The sequence below is a fragment of the Pimephales promelas genome, chromosome 25 (genome assembly GCF_988280905.1).
Source record: "Pimephales promelas chromosome 25, fPimPro1.hap1.1, whole genome shotgun sequence".
Taxonomy (NCBI): Eukaryota; Metazoa; Chordata; class Actinopteri; order Cypriniformes; family Leuciscidae; genus Pimephales; species Pimephales promelas.
Genome location: NC_142793.1, coordinates 21,685,882 through 21,709,455, shown reverse-complemented (window position 1 = coordinate 21,709,455; position 23,574 = coordinate 21,685,882). Strand labels below are relative to the sequence as shown.

At 37.9% G+C, this 23,574-nt stretch overlaps 1 protein-coding gene across 2 annotated transcripts in view; it reads right to left on the bottom strand.

Moving 5' to 3' along the window:
• Nucleotides 1-1,669: 1,669 nt before the first annotated feature.
• Nucleotides 1,670-23,574, bottom strand: part of tln2b (talin 2b) — a 127,936-nt gene continuing 106,031 nt past the window's right edge. For both annotated transcript variants that reach the window (XM_089127957.1, XM_089127958.1), the window contains exons 45-57: nucleotides 19,989-20,155; nucleotides 19,688-19,871; nucleotides 19,317-19,442; nucleotides 16,963-17,079; nucleotides 15,454-15,639; nucleotides 15,079-15,186; nucleotides 14,892-14,997; nucleotides 12,987-13,111; nucleotides 9,107-9,232; nucleotides 8,242-8,304; nucleotides 7,981-8,163; nucleotides 7,694-7,819; nucleotides 1,670-5,708 (exon numbers count right to left, since the gene is read on the bottom strand). In XM_089127957.1, coding sequence (XP_088984083.1) covers nucleotides 5,580-5,708; nucleotides 7,694-7,819; nucleotides 7,981-8,163; nucleotides 8,242-8,304; nucleotides 9,107-9,232; nucleotides 12,987-13,111; nucleotides 14,892-14,997; nucleotides 15,079-15,186; nucleotides 15,454-15,639; nucleotides 16,963-17,079; nucleotides 19,317-19,442; nucleotides 19,688-19,871; nucleotides 19,989-20,155 — 1,746 coding nt within the window. In that variant the 3' untranslated portion in view covers nucleotides 1,670-5,579. The remainder of the gene's footprint in view (nucleotides 5,709-7,693; nucleotides 7,820-7,980; nucleotides 8,164-8,241; nucleotides 8,305-9,106; nucleotides 9,233-12,986; nucleotides 13,112-14,891; nucleotides 14,998-15,078; nucleotides 15,187-15,453; nucleotides 15,640-16,962; nucleotides 17,080-19,316; nucleotides 19,443-19,687; nucleotides 19,872-19,988; nucleotides 20,156-23,574) is intronic.

The window sequence follows — 23,574 nt, the reverse complement described above, 5'->3', positions numbered from 1 at the left end:
CTGACAGGAAACAGTGCTTGAGCTGCTCATGCTAACACCACCAAACAACAGACATGTACACTAAGTGACAGCAAAGATTTTTTGGCTTTTATAAAGAGTAACGTTAAGTCTAAATATAGGCTATTTGTCTGTCTTTAGACAATTGCATTAGCATTAGCAACACGATACAGACTTGTTTGACATAGGAAAGATTATTGCTGAACTGAAGAAATCATATTTTCCCACATCAGGCCGAATATAACATTTAGCTATTGGAGGACCTTCAAAGTCAACAAATATGGGGTTTTCAATTAGCACTAATACAAGTTTGTCTAGCATAATGCGAGAATGTGGGTTTCTGTTTAAACCTACGAGTTTTTAATATTTTTTTCCATTTTTTGATAATGTTTCTCATCATGCATCAGTCATCATGAATAAAACTGTAATGTACTGTACCAGTGTTAGTTATGACAGCAAATTTAGTTTGAATTGTAGTTGGTCTGAAGGTACGTGGGTTAGGTTTAGGGCTAAGGAGTAGGCCTATATGGTTAGGAGGACTAAATAAAACCTCTGTCTTTCTTGGCAAAATCCTGCAGACTGGATTTAACTGCATTATAAGCTAGTCGACTGGACTTCCTCTGGCTGGCCTTTATATCCAGAATGGATGGCCTACTAACAGAACAAGATGCGTGTGTTTTCGTCACACTTGATATAGCAAAGCAGTATCAATGTGTTCATTTGAACATACTGTTCTCTTATAAATTGCAGCCTGAAGTCGAAGCACAATCTGCCACATGTCCTTTTTTGGTCACACAGGCTGTAATTTGGCCATCTGCAATATAGCCTACTGTACCTCCCAGAATGACCGCGACCACAAACACATGAAGGAGCAACAGCGACACCTACTGGACAGAATGTCACATGTCGAGCAGAGACTGTAAAAATGTACACAAACAGCGTCAAAAATTCATAATTTATGAATAATACTGCACAGATACAAACTAGAAAATGTAGAGAAAGGCTGTGAATACAGTTTAGTGTCTAAATCGTCGTAACCACTTTCAGTATGCTTGGTTTAGTGTGTAGGCCTACTTATAATAATTATTCATGAACAGAGAAAAGCGACAGATTTAGTCTGTTTCAGTGAAGAATTACATGGGTTACACAAGGATACATTTTTTAAAACGCATTTAAAACTTACCACAGTTGGTCTCCACTGCAAAGTCTAGACGGAAATACGAGGGTTTTTAAAGGTCCGTCGCCGTGGATGGTTCTTTATTAATTCATTTATTTAATTTATTTATTTTTGTCACGAAACCAAAAAAAACATGTACATTTGTAAGATAATTTTTTCATGTTTAAAGATCCATTTACACTTGAAAATATTTAGCTTTTTAACCCGTGATACGTTTTTCAGGATTCTTTGATGAATAAAAAGTTAAAATAACAGGCTGATGAACACTCAGCTTTGCATCACATAAATAAATGATATTCTTAAGTATATTCAAATAGAACACCATCATTTTAAATTGTAATAATATTTCAGAATATTACTGTTTTTTTCTGTATTTTTGATCAAATAAATGCAGCACAAGACTCTTTCAAAAACACAAAAATAGCAATGTTTCCAAACTTTTGACTGATATACAGTGTACACAAATGTATTTCAAACAAAAACGTGCATTCACAATTTATAGTTTGTTGAAACTCTTTATTTCCAGGGCAATACAAAAAATACTTTCGTGACCAGATAAATATTATACATACAGCATTTAAATGTTCATTATTATCATTAATATTATTATTAATGTCACTATGTCAGTTGATTAAAGAAAGCCCTAACTCTATTTCAACAGAAGGCGATAGTTCTTGCTGTTTTCTTCGGCTCCACTGAAAGACACCACATGTTCAACCACATATTGCAATATCTTCATTATAGCTATAACTCGAAGTAAACAAACAAACAAAAAAAACTTCATACATTGTGATTTACTGAAATGGAAAGCAAGATAACCATATATATTTTTTGGGGGACATTTTAATAGTCTGTGGACAAGCTGAAAGCAGCCAGTGCTGAGAGAAAGAATCAAGTCCTTCCTTAATTACTTCCCTTACTCGTGGTTGGTTAATTTGTGGTGAAGCTCTACATCTAAACGTCCAAAGAGTTCATTGTACATACGGCAGTATAGCGGCCTGCCAAGGCAAGTGCATCTTTAGGCCTCAGTAGGTACAATATTGCAAAACAGAACCAAACAGCTGACTGAAACAACGCTGTACACACCCAAAGCTACTTTGAACAGGACACACACTCATCCGCTTTATCTCTCAGTATTGCTATCTGAGACGCTTTAAATCCAGATCAGCGGAGTGAAATCTGCTCCACAAGCAGCATAAAGAGCGACTTGCACACTGAGCTACTGAAGAAGTCAGAATAAGGCACTATGACACAGTCAGTTCTCATCTTTTAAGTGCCACATGAAAATGAAACGAGGAATAAAACAGGGAGTAGACCCTCTTAAAAGATTTCCACTGTGATTTTCTTACCAAAAACACACACAGAGCACACGTTAAGCCGAGAGACGTGTTATTAGCAGGTAAGACTATACACCGACGAAAGCTACCGACGTGCCGATTTTCCTGCCGTGTTCCTGACAGCCATGCAAGCACCGTCTCAAACAGGAAGTTGATTTGCAGCGATGGCTCTATCGCAAGTGTGAGCGTATCCATGTTTTAGAAGAACTGTGATATTAGCAAGTGCAAAACTGGACTGGTAATGTTGAAAGATAAACATTTCAAAACGTTGTATGCTACATCGTTGTCGCATGACCTCGCCTGTGTTTGGCATATTATTAAACACATTGTGTGTAAGCTTCACTTCCTACATGGCTCTAGAGCAGGGCTAGCTGTCAAGTCCTGGGCTAGACATGCAAATTCAATGGCGAATTCGGCCACCCGATGGAGAAAATGACATTTTTGGACTACTTTTGTTGTGCAGACCTGGCAACCCGGCCGGAGTTCCACTTTCCTGCAGAGTTTAGCTCCAACCTTGATCAAACTAACCTTCCTGTGGCTTTTTAGTACTCTCCAAGACCTTGATTACACTGTAAAAAAAATATTGATGGTTTAACTTAAAAAAGTAAGTAACCTGGTTGCATTAAAATTTTAAGTTGATTGAACTGGAAAAAGTGAGTTAATACAATAAAGGAGATTAATTTAACCATCAGAAACTCAAAATGATATGTCATCTGAACTAAATAAATTATTTAAGTTGCTTCGACAAAAGAAAAAATGTTGTGATTACTACACTGTAAAAAATATTGTTGGTTTAACTTAAAAAAGTAAGTAACCTGGGTTGCCTTAAAATTTTAAGTTGATTGAACTGGAAAAGGTGAGTTAATGCAATGAAGTAGATTAATTTAACCATCAGAAACTCAAAATAATAAGTTATCTCAACTAAATAAATTATTATAAAGTTGATTTGACAAAAGAAAATATGTTGTGATAACAAATCTTGAAAATATTTTTTACAGTAGGTGTGTTTTATTAGGGTTGGAACTAAACTCTGCAGGAAAACCGCCCGGTTACTGTGATTTTGCCAAGACTCGACATTTTTGTTGATCCTGGAACAACATTCCTTTCCAAAAACAGTCCTAATCCAATCGTAAACCTAACCCTACCCATAATTTATCTCTAAAATCAGAGGGAAATGATGTAGAAGCACATAACTCTGGTTGTAAGACTAAACTTGACATGAACTGTAAACTTGTCCCTCAAATCTGATTGGCTGATTGGATTGTTGATCCAGGATCAACAAAGAAGTTGATTCAGGAACTTGTTGCTGCCTTACATTTTTAAGTGCAATAAGCTTGGATGTTCAAGTCATTTCAACTTCAAACCGACTTTAAAAAATGATTTGAATTTTGTATAACTTGTACATTTATTTTGAAAATTGCTTAACTTCTTTTGATGAGTTAAAGCAATGTAAAAACATAGTGATTATTGATCAGTGTTGGTGAAATCACGTTCACAGAGTTGGCCACCCCTGCGCTAGAGGCAAGTTATGTTCGGAACGAATTTCTTGCAATCTGCATACTACACACTTCATAGTACACAATTTATACTGCCTACTATTAAAATAAATAGTATGGTAAATATTGTGCAGTATGCAAACAGTGGTGAGCTATATTGTTGATACATGACATCATTGTTATTCAAATTTAATTAAAATCACATTTTTTGCACACTTTTACCAAACTCCGTGAAAAAAAATATGACATTTTGACACGTATAATAGATTTGCAGTATGCCATTTCAAGTTCGGACAAAATTAAGACTGGTACTTTTTGTTCAATCATTACACTGAAAATAAAAAAAGCACATTGCATTGTGGGATATAGTGTTCCACACAGAGTACTGTTAATAATAGTACCCATAATGCACATTTCGGTAAAAATAGTAGGTCATCCGGTTGTTCCAATGCATAAAGTATGCATACTGCAGACTTAGTAGTATGGTAGTATACTATTCCGAACATAGCGGTTATCTTTTGCCAAACCTCGTTCCTGTCCACCTGACTAAAGGTGCGTTCATGCCATGTCGGAATTACCGTATATTTACGAGTTTACAAACAAGTCCACGTGAAACTACAACGTGTAAATTCAGAACTTCGTCTCTGACCTGTATCACCCGACAGCTGCAGATTCATTTCGGTGTTGACGGGGTCCGAGGAGGTGAACAGCTTAATCATCTCGTAATTATAGTAATTATGACATGGCGTAAACGCAGAATAAGTTTACCCATACAGAGGAATCATGGGAAATGTAGTCATAAGATCTGAGCTACAGCTGAGGTACTATATGAAGAGAGGATTGAATAAATTGAAAGAGTTGAAAGACATGATACTTCCTTATTTTATCAAATCATTTGAGCCCCCAACTACACTATAAAGTTCTGCTATCAATAAATAACACCGCAAAGCGCACCGGTACATCCTTTCCTTATAAGAACTATCTATAATTCATAACCATACTACCATAATACATTTCTAGAGTGGTATATGAATAAATCGAGCAGTGCATTCTAGAAGCTTATAGTCACACGTGAGTCAGAACTCAAGCAAATAACGAAAGCTTATGGTCTGACATCATACTTCATAGGGTGCAAAGTAAATTTTGTCTGGTTTTCGGCTGCCAGATTCAGATTTTAATAGTTTCACATTGTACTGACATTATGTAGGATTAGTTATTGAGATACTTATGGTAAATTATCACCGAGCAGTGTGATGCAATTGATACATAAAACACAGTCACACGCACACAAACACACACACACACACACTCTAACAAGTGCTTTAAACCTTAATACATGACTAAAAAACAAGAACAAAAAAATATTAGCCCTATGTAAGAGGAGACACATTCATACCCCAACATACAGCCAATCAGTGGCGCTAGTCCCATGTGAGCCAATCACATTTAACTTCAACACATCACCTGACAGTGACACAACCAATGACGTGTAACCCCTCCATGTAGGGAGCAGCCGATCATCCGTAACAATCAGGATCTGATGAATATGGCGTCCAGTCAGACGAGAAGTGTTCAGCTCTGGTCCTCCCGCAGTTCGCTGGGCAGGAACTTGTATTGCTGCTGTCGGATGTGGGCGAGTTTCTTCCGGGCTTCCTCTAACTCTCTCTCCTTTCTTAGCATCTCCTCCTGTGCTGCAATGATCTGGAAATAATGCAGAACTATCGCTCACTGAATGGCCATCATACAGTTACACTGCAACGTATTTTACAAATAATACATAAAATGGATGTTAGGGCTCGACACTAGTGGTTTTCCAAAAGTCACTAGCCACAAATTTGACATTAAAACTTAAAAACGTAATCTCGTAACTTGGTAGCAGGTATATTAGGCTGCTGTCACTTTAAGAACTGAAGCACGGATCGAATATACTGTTACACATGCGTTTTCTTTCATAACTGACTGTGTTTACGTGAATATTTGCCAAGACGGTCATTCTGACATTATCTTGTGTGTATTTGACTGTTAAAGCGTAATAAGCAGAGAAAACGAACTAGATTTAGTGCGAGAGGCGGCTTTATGTGCCGCACTTTGGGTCAAAATCTGCAGGAATGAGTAAAAAGATGCGCAATACGCGCAATCCCACGCTGAAATACAAGCCCTGTAACACCAACAATATTCATCCGGAGCAAATGACACGAGTGAGTGAGTGAGTGGAGGCGGGTTTGTGTGTTACTCACTGTTGGAGAGATGAGAGAGAGAAAAAGCAGCTGCTATCGTGTATATTCTGCGAAAAATTTGAGTCGTATCCATCAAAAAATCTATATTTTTGTTACCACAAATTCCCTCTTGTCATGTTTCATGAATGAATGTGACATGACCGCAAAATTAATGCAAAAATGTTTTACACAAATTCCTCAGGCTTGCTTTACATGAACGCGACAATGGCAGATTGTCACGAGAACGAATCTTTTCCCGAGTCAACTCGTTCATTTCGTTCGTTGAATGAACCAAATGACATAAAAAAAGATTTGTTCATTCTGATAAACGAGTTCGAACGGGAGAGTCACAAACGCTCATCACTGAACAGAGCAAGGGGACCATTTGAGCTTGTAAAACGTAAACGTTTTTTGTTTTTTAAATGAGCGATCGTTTCGCTTGATAAGACCCTTATTCATCGTCTGGAATCGTTTAAAGCCCTTTGAACAGTTTGTAGTTTGCACTGAAAGTGTCTTTTGGACCTTGAACCGTTTGGTTCCCATTGAAGTCCATTATATGGAGAAAAATCCTGGAACGTTTTCATCAAAAACCTTAATTTCTTTTCGACTGAAGAAAGAAAGACATGGACATCCTGGATGACATGGGGTGAGTAAATTTATCAGCAAATGTTTTTTTAAAAGTGAACTACTCCTTTAAGAACAGTTTTGCATGCACAGAAATTCTTTTCATGTTCACGAATGAGGGTCAATGTTTGTATCTGATGTTAAAGTTTCAAATCTACAAACTTGCTTTAAACCAGTTTTCTAATGTGAAGCGAGCCAAATAGTTTGTGGCACGATGATACAGTACATAAATAACGCTTTTATATTAAAGCCGAAAATGCCAGGGAATGTTCTTCCCTCCAGTTTTTCCTTCAGGTTCAGTGATAGAGAGAAAACACTTCATATTCTTTAGTGGAACGTGTAATTGTAGCAAAAAAAAAAATACGGGACTGGATCTGCAAAAGGCATCCAGTTACTATTGAAAAAGGGCAGCATTTTTGTGGATTTTAGGAATGGCATGTATGGATCAAGGCCTGACTCAGTGAAAAAAAGCTACTTTTTGTACTCTCTGGCAACGATTGCAGGGTTCATGCATCCACTCAATGGGATTTCTCAGATGTTCAGAATATTCAAGTGCCCTCTCTCAAGATGAAGACAAGACATGAAGGCATACTGGGAGGAAAGAGGCTCTGAATAGCCAGACACGCAGTCTTTAATTAATGCGCATCTGGCCTGGGATGAAACGGGAAAATGAGCTGTTTTGCGGATACCGGCTGTGGATGCCTGGTACAAACCCACAGCTTTCAAATCCCACTGATGTCTCTGCAGATCCATAACGCAGTTCTAAATTGAATCGAGCGTCCTTTGGAAGTCAAGGAGTATTCAAAAACTGCAGTAGACGAACAGATTCGTGGGAAGAAGCCTCACCTGAGCGATTCCTCCTACGAATTTCGTTTTAACCACGACACTGTCGTCTTCGGCTTTATCGAAGGCTGCTTTCTGCGCTGCCTTCACCAGGTTGTCCGACGCTCTCTTGACTGCATTCCCAGCAGCCTGTGCAAACACAAAGTTTTTACTGAATAGGCCAAAAACCAAAATGGTTTCCAAATGGTTTCATGATGATTTTTAGTAGACGAAGTTCTCCTCACACAAGATGTCCGCCAAAAACACTGTTGTTGTTGTTTTTTTTAGCTTAGTATATGCATGATTGTAACCTGTAATCTCCTCATGGCCTCTGAGTCCTGGTCAGCTTTGACTTTACAGGCCACCAGCAGCTGTGCGGTGGACCCCGCCACCTGTTTGGCAGACGAAATGAGCTTCTCCTCGCTGGCGTGACCCTGGACTGAAGCGTTGGCGGCCTCACACAGGCTACTGGTGGCGGCCGCAACCATCCGGGCCTACAAGAGAAAAGGATCGCAATTTAGCTGATGCTTTTTAACAGTACATTGATTACAATGGTGATAATTTCAACTTACTGCTGATATTAGTCCTTGGGACCACTGGCCGTCATCTACTGCATTGGCAGGGATGGAGCCCACCTGCATGAAATGTCAAAAAGAATAAAAAAAAGCAGCAGTTATTTCAATGTCATTATATACTAAAGTATGTAGAATTCACTTTTATTTATACAGTTTTAGTAATTTTGCTTTGTGCTTTTGTTATTGTCTTTTTTTTTTAAGAGGCCACATTCTGTCCTTACAAAGTCTTTATTGTGTAAAAGGTTTTCATGCTTGAATGGTCAAAAAACATCATTTTTTCACATTTTTGCAGCACTTCTCTTCCCAGTCTGTCAGTAACGCTCCGTTTAGTGAAAGCTTGTGTGCTCTAATTTGCCGGCTGGACCAGTGTGTTGTAATTGGTCAACCACTTTGAGCATGTTTGGGAAATGTCACACACACTACTAATGCAATTCAACCAGGCCATGCAATTTTTTGCATAAGCCTTGGGTGGGAATTATTTAAATTGGAAATGTGTTCATTCCCAGAAGAAAACTTAAAGGGATAGTTCACAAGACCTCCGTTATATGACTGACAGACAAGAACGGTTTGACCTAAAAATATCAAAATTGAAAATACTGTGGAAACAAAGACACCTACATCTTGGATGCCCTTGAGGTAAGCTAAAACATACCAAAAATTCATTTCAAAGTGAACTATCCCTTTAAGAAAACTCAAGTTCAGAAACAGTGCGCACTGATATAAAGAATAACTCCTTTTCATCTAATATTTATCCTTTATTTTATTCCAGCTTTATTTCAATGAACAAAAAACGATTTTTAATCGCTTTTATTAACAATATCAACAATCAAAAGAGCAAAAACGCAACAACTCTTGACAATACCTTGCCCTGCGCTACGAGCTCTCTCTGAGCGGCCGAAGCAGATTTGACCAGAGCACTGGTTGCTGCTGCAATGGATTTCGCTGCTTCCAGGATCTGCTCCTCAAAGTCCAGAGACTCATCGGCTTGCTGCAAGAATAAAAAAAAGGGAAGAGATATAACAAAATGTGGATTGTTAGTTGTATTAATTATAATGAATACTCTTAGCTCACTGCTGGTTGAAATAGCTAGCCATGAAACCATTATTTATAGTTTATTATTATAATTATACATTATAGTTAATTTTCATAAAGAATAAATGTTTTAGTTATGCTAATACGGGCAAGAAGCCTCACCAAGCCCTCACTTCAGCATAAGTGAAAGTGATTTCTGGTTAATCAAATTCATTTGAGCAACAGGTTGACATACTAAGAAGGAGCATGGGTTTGTTCAGAAAAGCATATTTTGACAACATTCAAACAGTGGTATGCCACAGTTGTCACATGACCTCAAATGACAACCTAACATGACCTTAAAAAACGTTACTTTGCGCCCTGAACCCATTTGATTTTAAAGAAAGGTGTTGCAGATATTACTCCTGGTACATTTATTAAACTAGAAATGAAAGTTTACATTAAATGCAATGCGGGGTTCAGTGTGCTATTATTACCTTTACTGAAAATTAATGAAAATTAGGGTCATTCTTTACATACTGCACACAGTTCACTGCATACTGACTTAATAGTATGGATACTGTGGCAGTATGCTTTTCCAAACACAGCCAAGGCGATGAAAGGGAGGAGGTGAGATGTACATCGCACAAAGTGATCTGAGGGTGACACCTTGTGGCGCGGAGGTGACTTTTCTTAGGTTCACCGTGTTCAGAATCAACAGCGTCAAAGGAAACGCACAATTCTAACAGACCTAAGACGCACCCTTGCGTTCCACCATCGAAAATGTATCAGTCTGAAACCACAAGAGCACACACTCACGTGCATGAACAAGTCATAAACAGAACACACACAAGTCTGGAGACAGAGCAGGACACTGTAGGAATATGTTTGATATATAGTTGGACAGAATAACAACCTAATATATCAAACATATCAAACAGAGTCCTGCAGAAAGACTTCCAGGTCTACCTCACCTCCAGAACATGGGGAAAGAGAGGAGAGGATAAACGAGAACAAGAGATGCTGGGATAGCGGGGAAAAGACACGGATGGACAGAAGAGGAATGAAGAAAGGTCGGGGGAAACAGTGGGCGATAATAGACATCCTGACGTACTGGATTTCGACCTGACTGTAAAACCTTCAACAAACATGTAACAGTGTGCCCCAAACCAGATCAGAACGAGTCTTGGGGAGTGACACGGAGGTAGAAATGTGAAACAAACTGTGAAGTATGGTTTATCAAAGTTTGCAAGAACGGAATGAAAAATCCACAATGAATGTCTGAATGGACTGAAGGTGACAACATTACACAGACTCTCAAGAGTCATCCTTCTTTCCAGAATATATGAAGCTGGTCTGACTAACACAACACAGCGAGACAGTTCAAGAGCACATGCAGGGACAAACACACAAAAAATGGATTGAGAGAGACAGACAGACAGACAGATAGAATGATAGCTAGATAGACCAATAAAGAGAGACAGACAGATAGAACAAAAACAGATGATACTGTAGAAGGATATAGATAGACAGACAGACAAAATGATACCACAGACAGATAGAATGATAGCTAGATAGACAGACTAATAAAAAGAGACAGACAGACAGACAGATAGAACAAAAACAGATGATAGAAGGATATAGACAGACAGACAGACAGACAGACAGACATAACGCTACCACAGACAGAAAGATAGAAAGACAGACAAATCGATACAGAGAGATAGAATGGATATATTGACAGACAGATACTGCAGACAGACAGACAGATAGACAGGCAGAAATAATGATACCACAGACAGACAGATAGAATGATAGCTAGATAAACAGACCAATAAAGACAGACAGACAGAACAAAAACAGATGATAGAAGGATATAGATAGAAAGACAGACAGACAGACAAAATGATACCACAGACAGATAGAATGATAGCTAGATAGACAGACCAATAAAAAGAGACAGACAGACAGACAGACAGACAGACAGATAGAACAAAAACAGATGATAGAAGGATATAGACAGACAGACAGACAGACAGACATAATGATACCACAGACAGACAGATAGAATGATAGCTAGATAAACAGACCAATAAAGACAGACAGACAGAACAAAAACAGATGATAGAAGGATATAGACAGACAGACAGACAGACATAATGATACCACAGACAGACAGATAGAATGATAGCTAGATAGACAGACCAATAAAAAGAGACAGACAGACAGACAGACAGATAGAACAAAAACAGATGATATAAGGATATAGACAGACAGACAGACATACAGACATAATGATACCACAGACAGACAGATATAATGATAGCTAGATAAACAGACCAATAAAAAGAGACAGACAGACAGAACAAAATAAGATGATAGAAGGATATAGACAGACAGACAGACAGACAGACACAAAAATACAGTAGACAGACAGAAATAACGCTACCACAGACAGAAAGATAGAAAGACAGACAAATCGATACAGAGAGATAGAATAGATAGATTGACAGACAGATACTGCAGACAGACAGACAGATAGACAGGCAGAAATAATGATACCACAGACAGACAGATAGAATGATAGCTAGATAAACAGACCAATAAAGACAGACAGACAGAACAAAAACAGATGATAGAAGGATATAGACAGACAGACAGACATAATGATACCACAGACAGACATAGAATGATAGCTAGATAAACAGACCAAAAAAGAGAGACAGACAGATAGAACAAAAACAGATGATAGAAGGATATAGATAGACAGACAGACAGACAGACAGACAGACAGACAGACAGATAGACAGACAGACAGACACAAAGATACAGTAGACAGACAGATATAATGATACCACAGACAGAAAGATAGAAAGACAGACAAATCAATACAGAGAAATAGAATGAATGGATAGATTGACAGACAGATATTGTAGACAGATAGAGGCAGATAGACAGACAGAATGATAGACAGACAGAATGAACAAATAAATTGTAATAAACAGACGGAGAAAAAAGGCATAGAGAAAGACAAACAGACAGAAATAACCACAGTTAGACAGACAGACAGAATGGTAGATAAAGCAACTGACAGAATGATAAATAGAGCAATATCAGAATGATAGACAAACAGTTTTGCGTTTGTTGCTATACAGTTTCAGCTCTGAAAGGCAAAATATGGATCAATGTTTTTTTTTTTTAATTTTAAGGTGAAAAGCATCACTGACAGCTGAGCTATAATACAGATGGATGGAACAATAGCGGAGCTTCAGGGAAAATCATTTCTAAAAAAGTGCTGAACTTCATGGAGATGAGTTTCAGACTGACTAAAAGTTCAGCACGCTCTAAAACCAAACTTCAAATGATTGAGCGAATGATTGAGACCCATGGATCACAGTAAAACCCAACAAACCAAAAGCCACACAGACAAAGTTACGCGCTCACAAGACTTCAAAATATCAAATTGTTAATACACAAGACGGATAGAACCACAAAAAACCCATACAAAAAGCTACACAGATGTGTGCACACTTCCCCGACAACATGAAAATACAAAACTCCACATATGAAGTTCTGAGGTCCTAAAATAAAAAATAAAACCCCCCAAAAAACAACACTTCCCCTGAATACAAAATAAGATCTTTGCCTTTGGTGAAAGTGATCGGATAGTTGTGTTGGCAAGCTGATCACGGCAGTGTGTGTTTGGATTCAGAAGACGGATGGAATGATACCTTTGGTTTGGCTCTGGGCTTCAGCTGCTCCAGTTTCTTGGCCGCGGCCTCGATGGACGCAGCAGCGCCCAAGAGCTCAGTCTCCGCGATCACCGTGGGGTCTTCTGGGTCCACCCACTCTGAACCTGAGATGAGATATAAACAGATTCACTTACCATATGCATAATACACACACGGAAAGAGTGAACACATGGTTTAAACAAATAAATAAAATCATGCGATGGGGATTTGAACCAATAACCTCCTGTATAGAAAAATCACATGCCAACACAAGAACCTCACATTGATGAATACGTATTTCACTTCAAAATCAAAAGAAAGAAATTAAAAATATACATTGTTTGCCAAAAAGAAATGAATCCTGGTAGAAATGAAGCCGCCACATAAACAGTGCAGTAAAGTAAAAAAAATAAATAGGGATACACGAATATCGGTATCGGCACCATATCGGTATCAGAAGATATATGTTCATTTTTAATGTTATCGTTATCTGGCGATAAGAAATTTATTTGGTAGATATATTAAAGCTGATAAATAATGGATTATTTCCTTTAGCTGAGACATTTCATTTGAATTGCGTGAAATATGACTGGAATCACGAAAAGGAAAATGAAACAGTTAAATCAAGTCATATAGTCTACATAAAAGGATAATAAGAACATTATAATTGTGTGTTTAGGACATGGATTTTAATGATGAGACTTGTTTTTGTAACCAAGCTCTCAAAAATGACATAAAAATTTGGATTTAGATTTATCGGATAATATATCGCTTATCGGCTTTCAAATGTAAAGAAATATCGGTTATCGGTATCGGCCAAAATTTTCGTATCGGTGCATCCCTAAACAAAAAATAAAAGAAATCTTAAATAAAGTCATATATAAAAAAATAAATTAAGTTTAAATAAACCTATAATCTGATCAAAAAATGTGAATAAAAAAAAAATAAAAAAAAAGTGAGTATACATTGCGGTAAGGAGAATGGAGGAATGAAAATAATTATAGATCATTTATTATTTTCTTGACAAATATATTTTATATAAATATATATTTATTATGCTAATAAATGCAGTTACCATGGAGATTTTGCTAAGGGCAGCAGTTTTTACGATATACTGTATTATATTGAACAGACGCCATAACTCTTAAACACTGTTCTTACTGCTGACTGGCAGGTTATTACAATCACAATCATTCATTAATTGTCTAAATGAATGTGCACATATTTATGTTAATAGCCATTTATGGAGCAAATGTGCACTGCAATACAATTTCCTTCACCGACGTTTAAAAGGCACTAAAAGACGTCTGTTTTGTTGAAACAGCTTGTGAAAACAGATGGCAAGAATGTGTTTGAGGATTATGTTAAACCTGAGGGAATTCTATTATATCCCTTCTTCTCTTTTCTCTCACACTATAACTCAATGTATGTGTGTGTGTGTGTGTGTGTGTGTGTGTGTGTCCATGCTGGTCAGTAACTCAAGTCTGAATGTGTGTGGCCTGATATTGGAGAAAAACAACACTGCGTATATCATACTCACCTCCATCTGTGGCAGAAATGGAAAAAAACAACAACAAAGCAGTGTTATAGAAATAAGCAAGCCCAATGTCTCTATTAAACCTCCACAAATTCAGCTCAATTGACCTGAAATGTTCCCTATTACCTCTCAAGAGCATTTGTCATACCCAGGCCTGCATGACGGAAAGCTCAGCAGAATTCGAAAACCCACCATTCACAAAATTAGATAATATATATATACGATTTTCTCCATTATAATAGCATAGCATTTCGCAAAGCGTTGCATTTTTATTTAAAAAAAGTTATTCCATAATATTTTATCGAACTAATGCTTCATCAATATTCATATACTTGGGAAATAGACATAATCCGTTAGTGTGGGCTCACCTTTCATGGCTTCGGCAGTCTGGATAAGCTCCGTGACTGAGCCCGCCACTTTCTTAGATAGTGTGGCCAAGTGCTGCTTCTGTTCGGCCGTGGGTTTCTGCAGGACCTGTGTGGAGTAAACAGACGAGGTTTAATCACAGGACACATGCACAAACACATCCTGTAAAAACGGCCGGCGCCCACTCACGAGAAGGACGTGCTCGAGCAAGTCGACGTATCCGGTGGTACACTCGATGCCGTAGAGCAAAGCTTTATTCCTGACATCCTGGACTACTTCTGGGTGGTACGCGGCTTGCTGCGAGACACCAATGCAAATGTATGGCACGTGATGTTTTAAAAAATTTTTAAATCTGTAGTTTTATATGAATTTGTGAAGGGAAGAAAAAACGCATTGCATCATGACAACACTAGAGGGCGTAATTTGGGAGTCGAAGGTGGGTTAGTGCAAAATGACATTGAGAAATGGATCAAACAGCATTGATCGTACAATCATTTGTGGATTACCACAGTACAGATCAGCATGAGGTGAGATGTGTTTGTGTGAGTGATGGTGGATAAACACCTTGCAGGTGGTCAACATGTCGGAGATGGCTTTGCGGCTCAGGTTGGCAGTGGATATCACATCTTCCTGCTGAGCAGAGTTCCCAGCAGCCACGGCTTTGGCTGTCGCTACGGTGATGCCCTTGGTCATGCGGATGAACTCTTCTGGGGTGGTGGATTTTTCAGGAACGTCCCTGGACTGGAAAACCTGGAAATGAAAAAATTCGTACATTTTTAGAATCGGTCACATGACCAGTGCCGACTAAATACAATGCATTTGATAAAAGGAGCACTAAGCTAGAAGATAAAACAGAAATCTCTTGCTTTCCTGTATCACCATCTCAATCTGTCACACAGTGTATGATAAGTGGAGTACGCCCATGGGAGAAGGAGAACGAGGAGCAGGTGGAGAACAGGCAAATACTCGCATGGTTTATTACTCTGTATTGCCAGTTCATATCACAGATGGATGGGTTTTTACCTCGGTCTGGGCTGAAACTAATTAAGCTGGACCTAATTGGTACTAATTCACGGACAGATTGTAATACAAGTGGATTGTGTTAGCATATCTTAATTAGGATCAAAAAGAACAAGACATTTCTAATATATGAGCTAATCTCAAGTGCTTAAAAGATGCTCACCGAAACATGAATTTACTTATCATGTGTCGTTCCAACCCTGAATGACTCTTTTTCTTTTGTGGAACGCAAAACAAGATATTTCGAGACAAGAAAAATATAAACAAAACAAGATTTTTCCAGTGTTTTGTTTTGTCCATATAAAGTCAATGGGGTTCATTGATGTTTGTTCAAAACCACTTCTTTTGTGTCCACAGCAGTGTTGTAGTACTCGAGACTCGGACTCGTCTTGGACTCGGTCTCGAGACCATATTTTAATGGTCTTGGTCTTGTCATGGACTCGTGTCCATTTGGACTCGGAATTGACTCGTACTCGAACATTTTTTTTTTTAGGACTCGGACTTATTCCCGAGTCCACTCGAGTTCAATTCAAAATATTTTTCATGATTATTAATGTATGTTAATAAAATATTTCTTTAAATTGATTGACACGCCCAGTGATTGGTGATTTCTAGTGTGCAACTGCGCGTGACAAATTGTAATAAAATTACTTTTAGCACCACCTACTATGTGGCCTTTTTACCCTAAACTGATCATATTTTTTAAACTCTAAGTAAATTCAGTAAAAAAAAAAAAAAAAAAAAAGGATTTCTCCAAGTAAATAAAAGTAAATTAGGTAATCAACCCTCACTGGTCTCGGTCTCGACTCGGACTCGACCGTCTCTGGTCTCGGACTCGACTCGGTCTCGACTCTCTATGGACTCGGTGTCGACTCGGACTCAAGTGAGGTGGTCTCGACTACAACACTGGTCCACAGGTTTAGAAAGGAATGAGGATAATAAAATAATGACAGAATTTTCCTTTTTGGGGAACTATACTTTCAAATTGGAATGTACAATATCTCTTGGAAAGACTAGTAAGAGTTCAATAAACACACAAAGAATGTTCCGTACAGTGAGTTCCTGTTTAATGCACTCAATAGTGGCTTCCAGAGCCCTCGTCCCGCGAGTGGCCTCATCTTCCACCGCTTTCACAGTTTTCAGCAGAGAGGTCACGTTCGTCACCATCACCTGTAACATTAGAAAACACAGGGAGGTCAAAGACTCTGAATGGCAAACAACCCATTTTTTTGTGAGCTCAATTAGAGAATGTCAACAGCTTTGCAACCAGTTTTTTCACCTGACTATCTGAAAAAAGGTCAGATGCAATGTTATGACAGGAACAGCTGTATCAGATTCAGATTATTTTTATTTCATGCCATGTCAGCAGTCAAAGCTATTTTCATGGCAAGAATTCATTTACAAAAAAAGAAATATCATATAAATACAACAAAAACAAAACAAAAGTAGTCATATTATACAATATTTTTTTTTTTAACATATGATAAAAAAAATCCAGAACCTTTTCAGGCATAATCTCATTAAATGTGTCTTTCAAACAAGTAACTTCATCATAGAGCACTCTACTTGCGTTAAGTCCAGGACAATCTAATAAAAAATGTTTGACAGATAAGGGAATTTTACAAAACATACATAAAGTTGGGTCTTCACCTTTAAAGGATTAGTTCACTTTTCAAAAAACTTGCTGATAAATTTACTCACCCCCGTGTCATCCAAGATGTCCATGTCTTTCTTTCTTCAGTCGAAAAGAAATGAAGGTTTTTAATGAAAACGTTCCAGGATTTTTCTCCATATAATGGACTTCAATGGGAACCAAACGGTTCAAGTTCCAAAAGAAACTTTCAGTACAAACTGCAAACTTGTTCAAAGGGCTTTAAACGATTCCAGACGATAAATAAGGGTCTTATCAAGCGAAACGATCACTCATTAGATCAAACGCTCGCCTGGTTCTGTTCTGTGGTGCACGTTCGTGACTCTCCTGTTTGAACCCGTTCAACAAAATGAACAAATCTTTTTCCGAATCAATTCGTTAGTTTCTTTCGCTGAATGAACCAAATGACTCGGAAAAAGATTTGTTCATTTCGATGAACGAGTTCGAACAGGAGTGCGTTACAGAACAGAGCAAGGCGAGCGTTTGAGCTCATAAAACTTAAACTTTGTTATTTATTTATAAAACGAGCGATCGTTTCGCTTGATAAGACCCTTATTCATCGTCTGGAATCGTTTAAAGCCCTTTGAACAAGTTTGCAGTTTGTACTGAAAGTGTCTTTTGGAACTTGAACCGTTTGGTTCCCAATGAAGTCCATTATATGGAGAAAAATCCTGGAATGTTTTCATCAAAAACCTTAATTTCTTTTCGACTGAAGAAAGACAGACATGGACATCTAGGATAACATGGAGGTGAGTAAATTATCAGCAAAATTTTTTTCAAAAGTGAACAACTTCTTTAAGCAAAAAAGCATGGGTCAACAGCTGCATCAAAGAGCTCAGTAAAATACCAGGCAAGGTTGACCTAGTTCTGTTCTTCGTAATGTAAAAAACTGAAATCTAAATCATCAAAACATCAGAAAATGGTCTGGTGATCAAACTGGACCTTTTAAATGGACCACAGCTGAAGCCTGTGATGATTCTAAATCTTGTTTTAGACAAAGTTTTACATACAAAAGGGGAAACCCAAGAAAACAAAAAGGGGCCTAAGACAGAGCCCTGAGGGACGCCACCACACACTGAAGAAACAAGCACAATGAATGTCTGAAGCAAAATCCCAGAGGATCTGAAGTCACCAGATGTTGAAGGAATGTAAAAAAAAAACCCTCTTTCTGTGAAGATAACAACAGCATTACTTAAATATCCTAAACAAAACATATCATGTTGCATGTATGTGGAAGTTAATCCCAGAGGTTTAACAACAGCACCAGGTGAATGATCAAAGGATTAGAGAATTTCGGAAAATATGTCGGGTACGCATACATTCACAAGCCTGAAGATTCATTTCAGATGACAAACTATGTGCGCTGATCCACAGCATAACTGCAGAAGCAAGCACCATTTTAATTTTCTTTTAATTATGTTTACAAAATTAATCATTTCTGCTTTGCTACGTGGCAATAACGGCATTTGGAGAGGAGGCAGAAAAAGGAAGAGAGGAAGGGAAAGAAGCAGTCCTTAAGCTGTGTGGCCGTTGAGTCACTCACATATTACACACTGTGATACACATGATCACTGAAAAATAGGGTTTGATTTGTGGCCACACACACCAAGATGACAGTGAACGAAGACAGCACCCAGCCAAGAAAATGAGAGACAGGGCCAGCTGTTAGACACACACACACTGTGCGATAGTGATCAGAATAAGACATAACCCTCACTAGCCTGCATAATGCTTTCCTTACAGACACCAAACACACCTTGGCGGCGCTCTTCAGCTGATACATGGATGGATCGTCCGCTGCTTTGCCAGCGGCACATTTAGTGGCGCTGATCAGCTCAGCCAAAGCTTTAGCGACATCTCTGACTGCGTTTATCAGGACCACCTGACAGAGACAGAGAGAAGACTTTATCACAACCACCTTTATCCAGTCCCATAATACACTGCACTCCTCCAGGGATGTTGAGGTTTGGGCAGAGATGCGTCAGATGAGTCAGAGAGTATCAGCATGCAAATGTCACGACATCTTCTACACTTGAGAGGAGATCTAATGATATTCTCATTACACTGAGATCAAAATACAGGAGAACACATTGGTCTACCGAATCCTGTGACGGATTAGAAACACACCTGTGTCTCCGGGTCCTCTGAGCCCATGCTCGCAGCGCCCAGTTTGACCACGTCAGTGAGCTGTGTGATGGTCTTGGCAGAGGAATGGGCTGCCTGGGCTAGTTTGTCCTGGCTCGATGCAGCACCAGACACAAGCAGCTTGGTGTCCTCGACCAAAGCTTTAGCTGTTTTCAATATGTTCTCTCTGAAGAGTGCACAAAACAAATACGCCTCCGATTACACTCTATTCTATGGTCCCACGATTATAGAAAACATTAATAGAACAAAGCGTTCACATGATGCTCGGTCTACTAGGTCTCACCTGTGGTCTGCGAAAGACTCTTCGTTCTCTGCGTTGAGCGTGCCGGCTGAGGCGAACATGATGGTGGTGTCCAGATCAGCCATGATGCCGGAGACAGAACTGGCTGCCGTTATGCAGGCCTGAGTTCCTTTATTCCCAGCCTGCAGGGCGGACAACACCATGGACACCTGCGGGAGAGAGTGAATCACACTTCATTATAAACACCAACGGGAGAGAGGGGGACAGCTTTCCAATGCGGTCCGACTTCTTTTGGGCGATAACGATTCAGTTAATTTTTCATTTATTTTATTTGATTCATTAAAATGAAATATTTTAACATTTACATTTATTTTAAATTAAATTGATATTTTTAATGACACATAATAATAATAATAATAATTTAGAAGGTTTTTAATAATAAATTATAAATACATAATTGTAAAGGTTAATTATAAATGCATATTATATTATATTATAAATAATAATAGATTTAGAAGGTTGTTTAATATATTACAATTACATAATTTAAATAGTTTAATATAATATTTACAAACAAACAATAATGGCATTAGAAGGCTTTGTTTATTATGACTATATAATCTCAAAAAGTTTAATTACAAATACATATAATATAATAATATTTATAAACAAATAATAATAATTGTTTTGGAATGTTTTAAAATATTATGATTACATACATTTCAAAAAGTACATTATAGTATAATAAATAATATAATATAATTAGTGCTGTCTATCAATTAAAAAAATATTTATTAATAAACTAATAAAATACTAATAATACTAAAAAATAAACAAATTTTTTTTGTAATCACACCTAACATTAAAGTTTTTAATATATTTTTATATTGCAATAATTTCACATTTAAACTCCAAATGAATGTAGAAACAACATAAAGGCAGTAGCCTATATTTTAAATATTTGTATATATAATATTCTTTTTTTTATAAAAGATCAATATCAGATACCACAGCTACTGATGTCTCAATGTAATACATTTTTTCCTCAAATTTAGCCATTAACTACAGCCATTCAGCATTACAGTAGAATTAAAAGCTATACATTTTAACATTTATATTATTAGGCTTTAAAAAATTAGACTTAAAACAATAATAAAAGTCACATTTACCTGCCCTTCAACATATCAGGGCTCAATTTTTTCTATTAGCCCAGTTCAGATTTTTACTTGGCCAGTCAAAATACACAAAAAATTATTGTGTTCATGTTTTTGACTCGTGTAAAACCTGCTTTAGGATTTTCAGGTAGGTCTAGGGTATGATAAAGTTATCAAACCCTTCACAGTACTCATTACATAAATTAAAAATGAAATATGGACAAATCATTAATTAAAGCTACAAAAGTAATTCAGTCCAGAGCAGTGAGTGATTTTCTTTTGGTCTTTGATTAACATTAGCAGTTTTATAAGGCTTCTGTCACTTTATGATCAGCCACACATGACAAGTATCTGACAAGCATCCCATTTTCTCACAACTCTCTACATCCATTTAACGCTTTATTTAAGGCAGTGCTTGCATGGATACTCGATAAAACGGCATTTTGGCATAATTTTGCGTGTTTTTGTCCTTTCCAGTTCTCTTATCATGCTCGAATGGTTTAAAAGCATTTGCATGAATAAGAGCATGATCATATAACGTAACGTTAGCCAAAGGACCATTGGAAAAAAAAAAAGGATTGGCTGTGTTAATTGCATTAAATATGTTTTGCGTTAACCTGCACTAAATATTACATAACAATGTTCTAACAAGCTACGATGAAAGCAATACAAAACTGATCCTGGATCTGTGTAAACATAACTGCTTCTACCATCAGAAAAAGACAAATGCTTGAGAGATGGGCTCTGACAAGCAGCTGAGAGATAGATGGACAAGTCCATTAAAGCGAGACCATCATACTAACACTGAGAAAGAGAGAGAGACCGTCAGAGAGATGGAGTTGTCTTCACGGGTAGATGAAAAGCCATAAGGGAGGCATTCAAATGCAACCATCCCTATTCACGTTTAATACTGATATGATTCCAGGCAGAGCTGGGGTTTGAATTGAATTGGGCTAGTGGGGGACTCGGACAACTTTAAACAGAGCTCATTTAAAGCAGCGAGGGGTCACAGCACCATCACAGTAGGGACCGAACAAACTCCAGCTACTGAGATGTAACCAAAGACAATATGACACAGTGATTGATTGTAATCTACTACACACAGCCTCACAAGAAAAGCAGTGGGGGCTTCCTGCATTCATTCGAAAAATGGCATAAAAACAGTTGGAACACAGAGAATGAAAAGTGTAGTCACGGAAAATGGGCAGTCGACTCTCACTGTGACTATTATTACGACTGGAAAATCATTCTGACCACAATGTTGAGTACTGTTTTATTTGTATTCTCAAGCCCATCTAGACAATGTTACGTCCAGCAATGACATTAAACTCGGTAACTGTTTGATGTCACTGCATGCTAGAATACCCAGGAAAATGTTTGCTTTGTCGTCAGGTTCACGTCGGCTTTGTGAAACTATTCATTCATTTCATTGCAACCATGATTCTATTGTGTTATGAATGGTTGCCAAGGCGTTGCTATGGGCTATTTGCTAGGGTGTTTTGGGGGTAGCAAAGGTGCTATTGCTAGGATGTTGTGGGTGGTTGCATTGTGTGCTATGTGGTTGCTAGTGTGTCGCGAGTAAGCGATTACTAGAGTGTTGTGGGTGGTTGCTAGTGTGTTGCTATGTGGTTTGCTAGGGTCCAGAGGGTAGTCGACAGGGTATTGCTACAGTATGTGATTAATAGGGTGTTGTGGGGGTAGCAAAGGCATTGCAGTGCTATTGGGTGTTGTGGGCGGTTGCAATTGTGCGGCTATGTGGTTGCTAAGGTGTCGTGGGTATGTGATTACTAGTGTGTTGCTATGAGGTTTGCTAGGGTACAGTGGGTAGTCGACAGGGTTTTGTTATGTGGTTGCTAGGGTGTTGTGGGGGTAGCAAAGGTGATTGCTAGCATGTTGTGGGTGGTTGCCAGGGTCTATTGGAGGGAAGCAAGAATATACTATGCCATTGCTAAGGTGTTGTGAGTGGTTGCTAGGGCAGTCTCTATAATATTTTGGTCTCTAGTCTCTCCTTCAGTGTTTATGGGGTTTTTAGCCTTAGCAAACATAGCATATGAAATAAATCGTCATTAGAGATCAGAAATACCTGATTATAGACATTCGTTAGTGATTTTAGAAAAATACCTTGATAAAATAGTGCTGTCCGGTCGATTAATTGCGATTAATCGCATTTAACATGAAAGTTTGTAAATAGTGCTGTCAAACGATTAAAATATTTAATCGCGATTAATCGCATTAATGTCATAGTTAACTCGCTATTAATCTCACATTTTAATTTGTTCTAAATGTATCTTGCTTTCTTTTTGTCCCATTATTTTTTTCCCATTTTAATGCTCTTATCAACATGGAAAAGTGCATAAGCATGTGAAAAAAAAAACTACAAAGTTTGCTTGGACAAAAAGATGGTTAATCGCGCGATAAAAAAATTGGCGCCGTTAATAACGTGTTTAACTGACAGCCCTTATATATATATATAT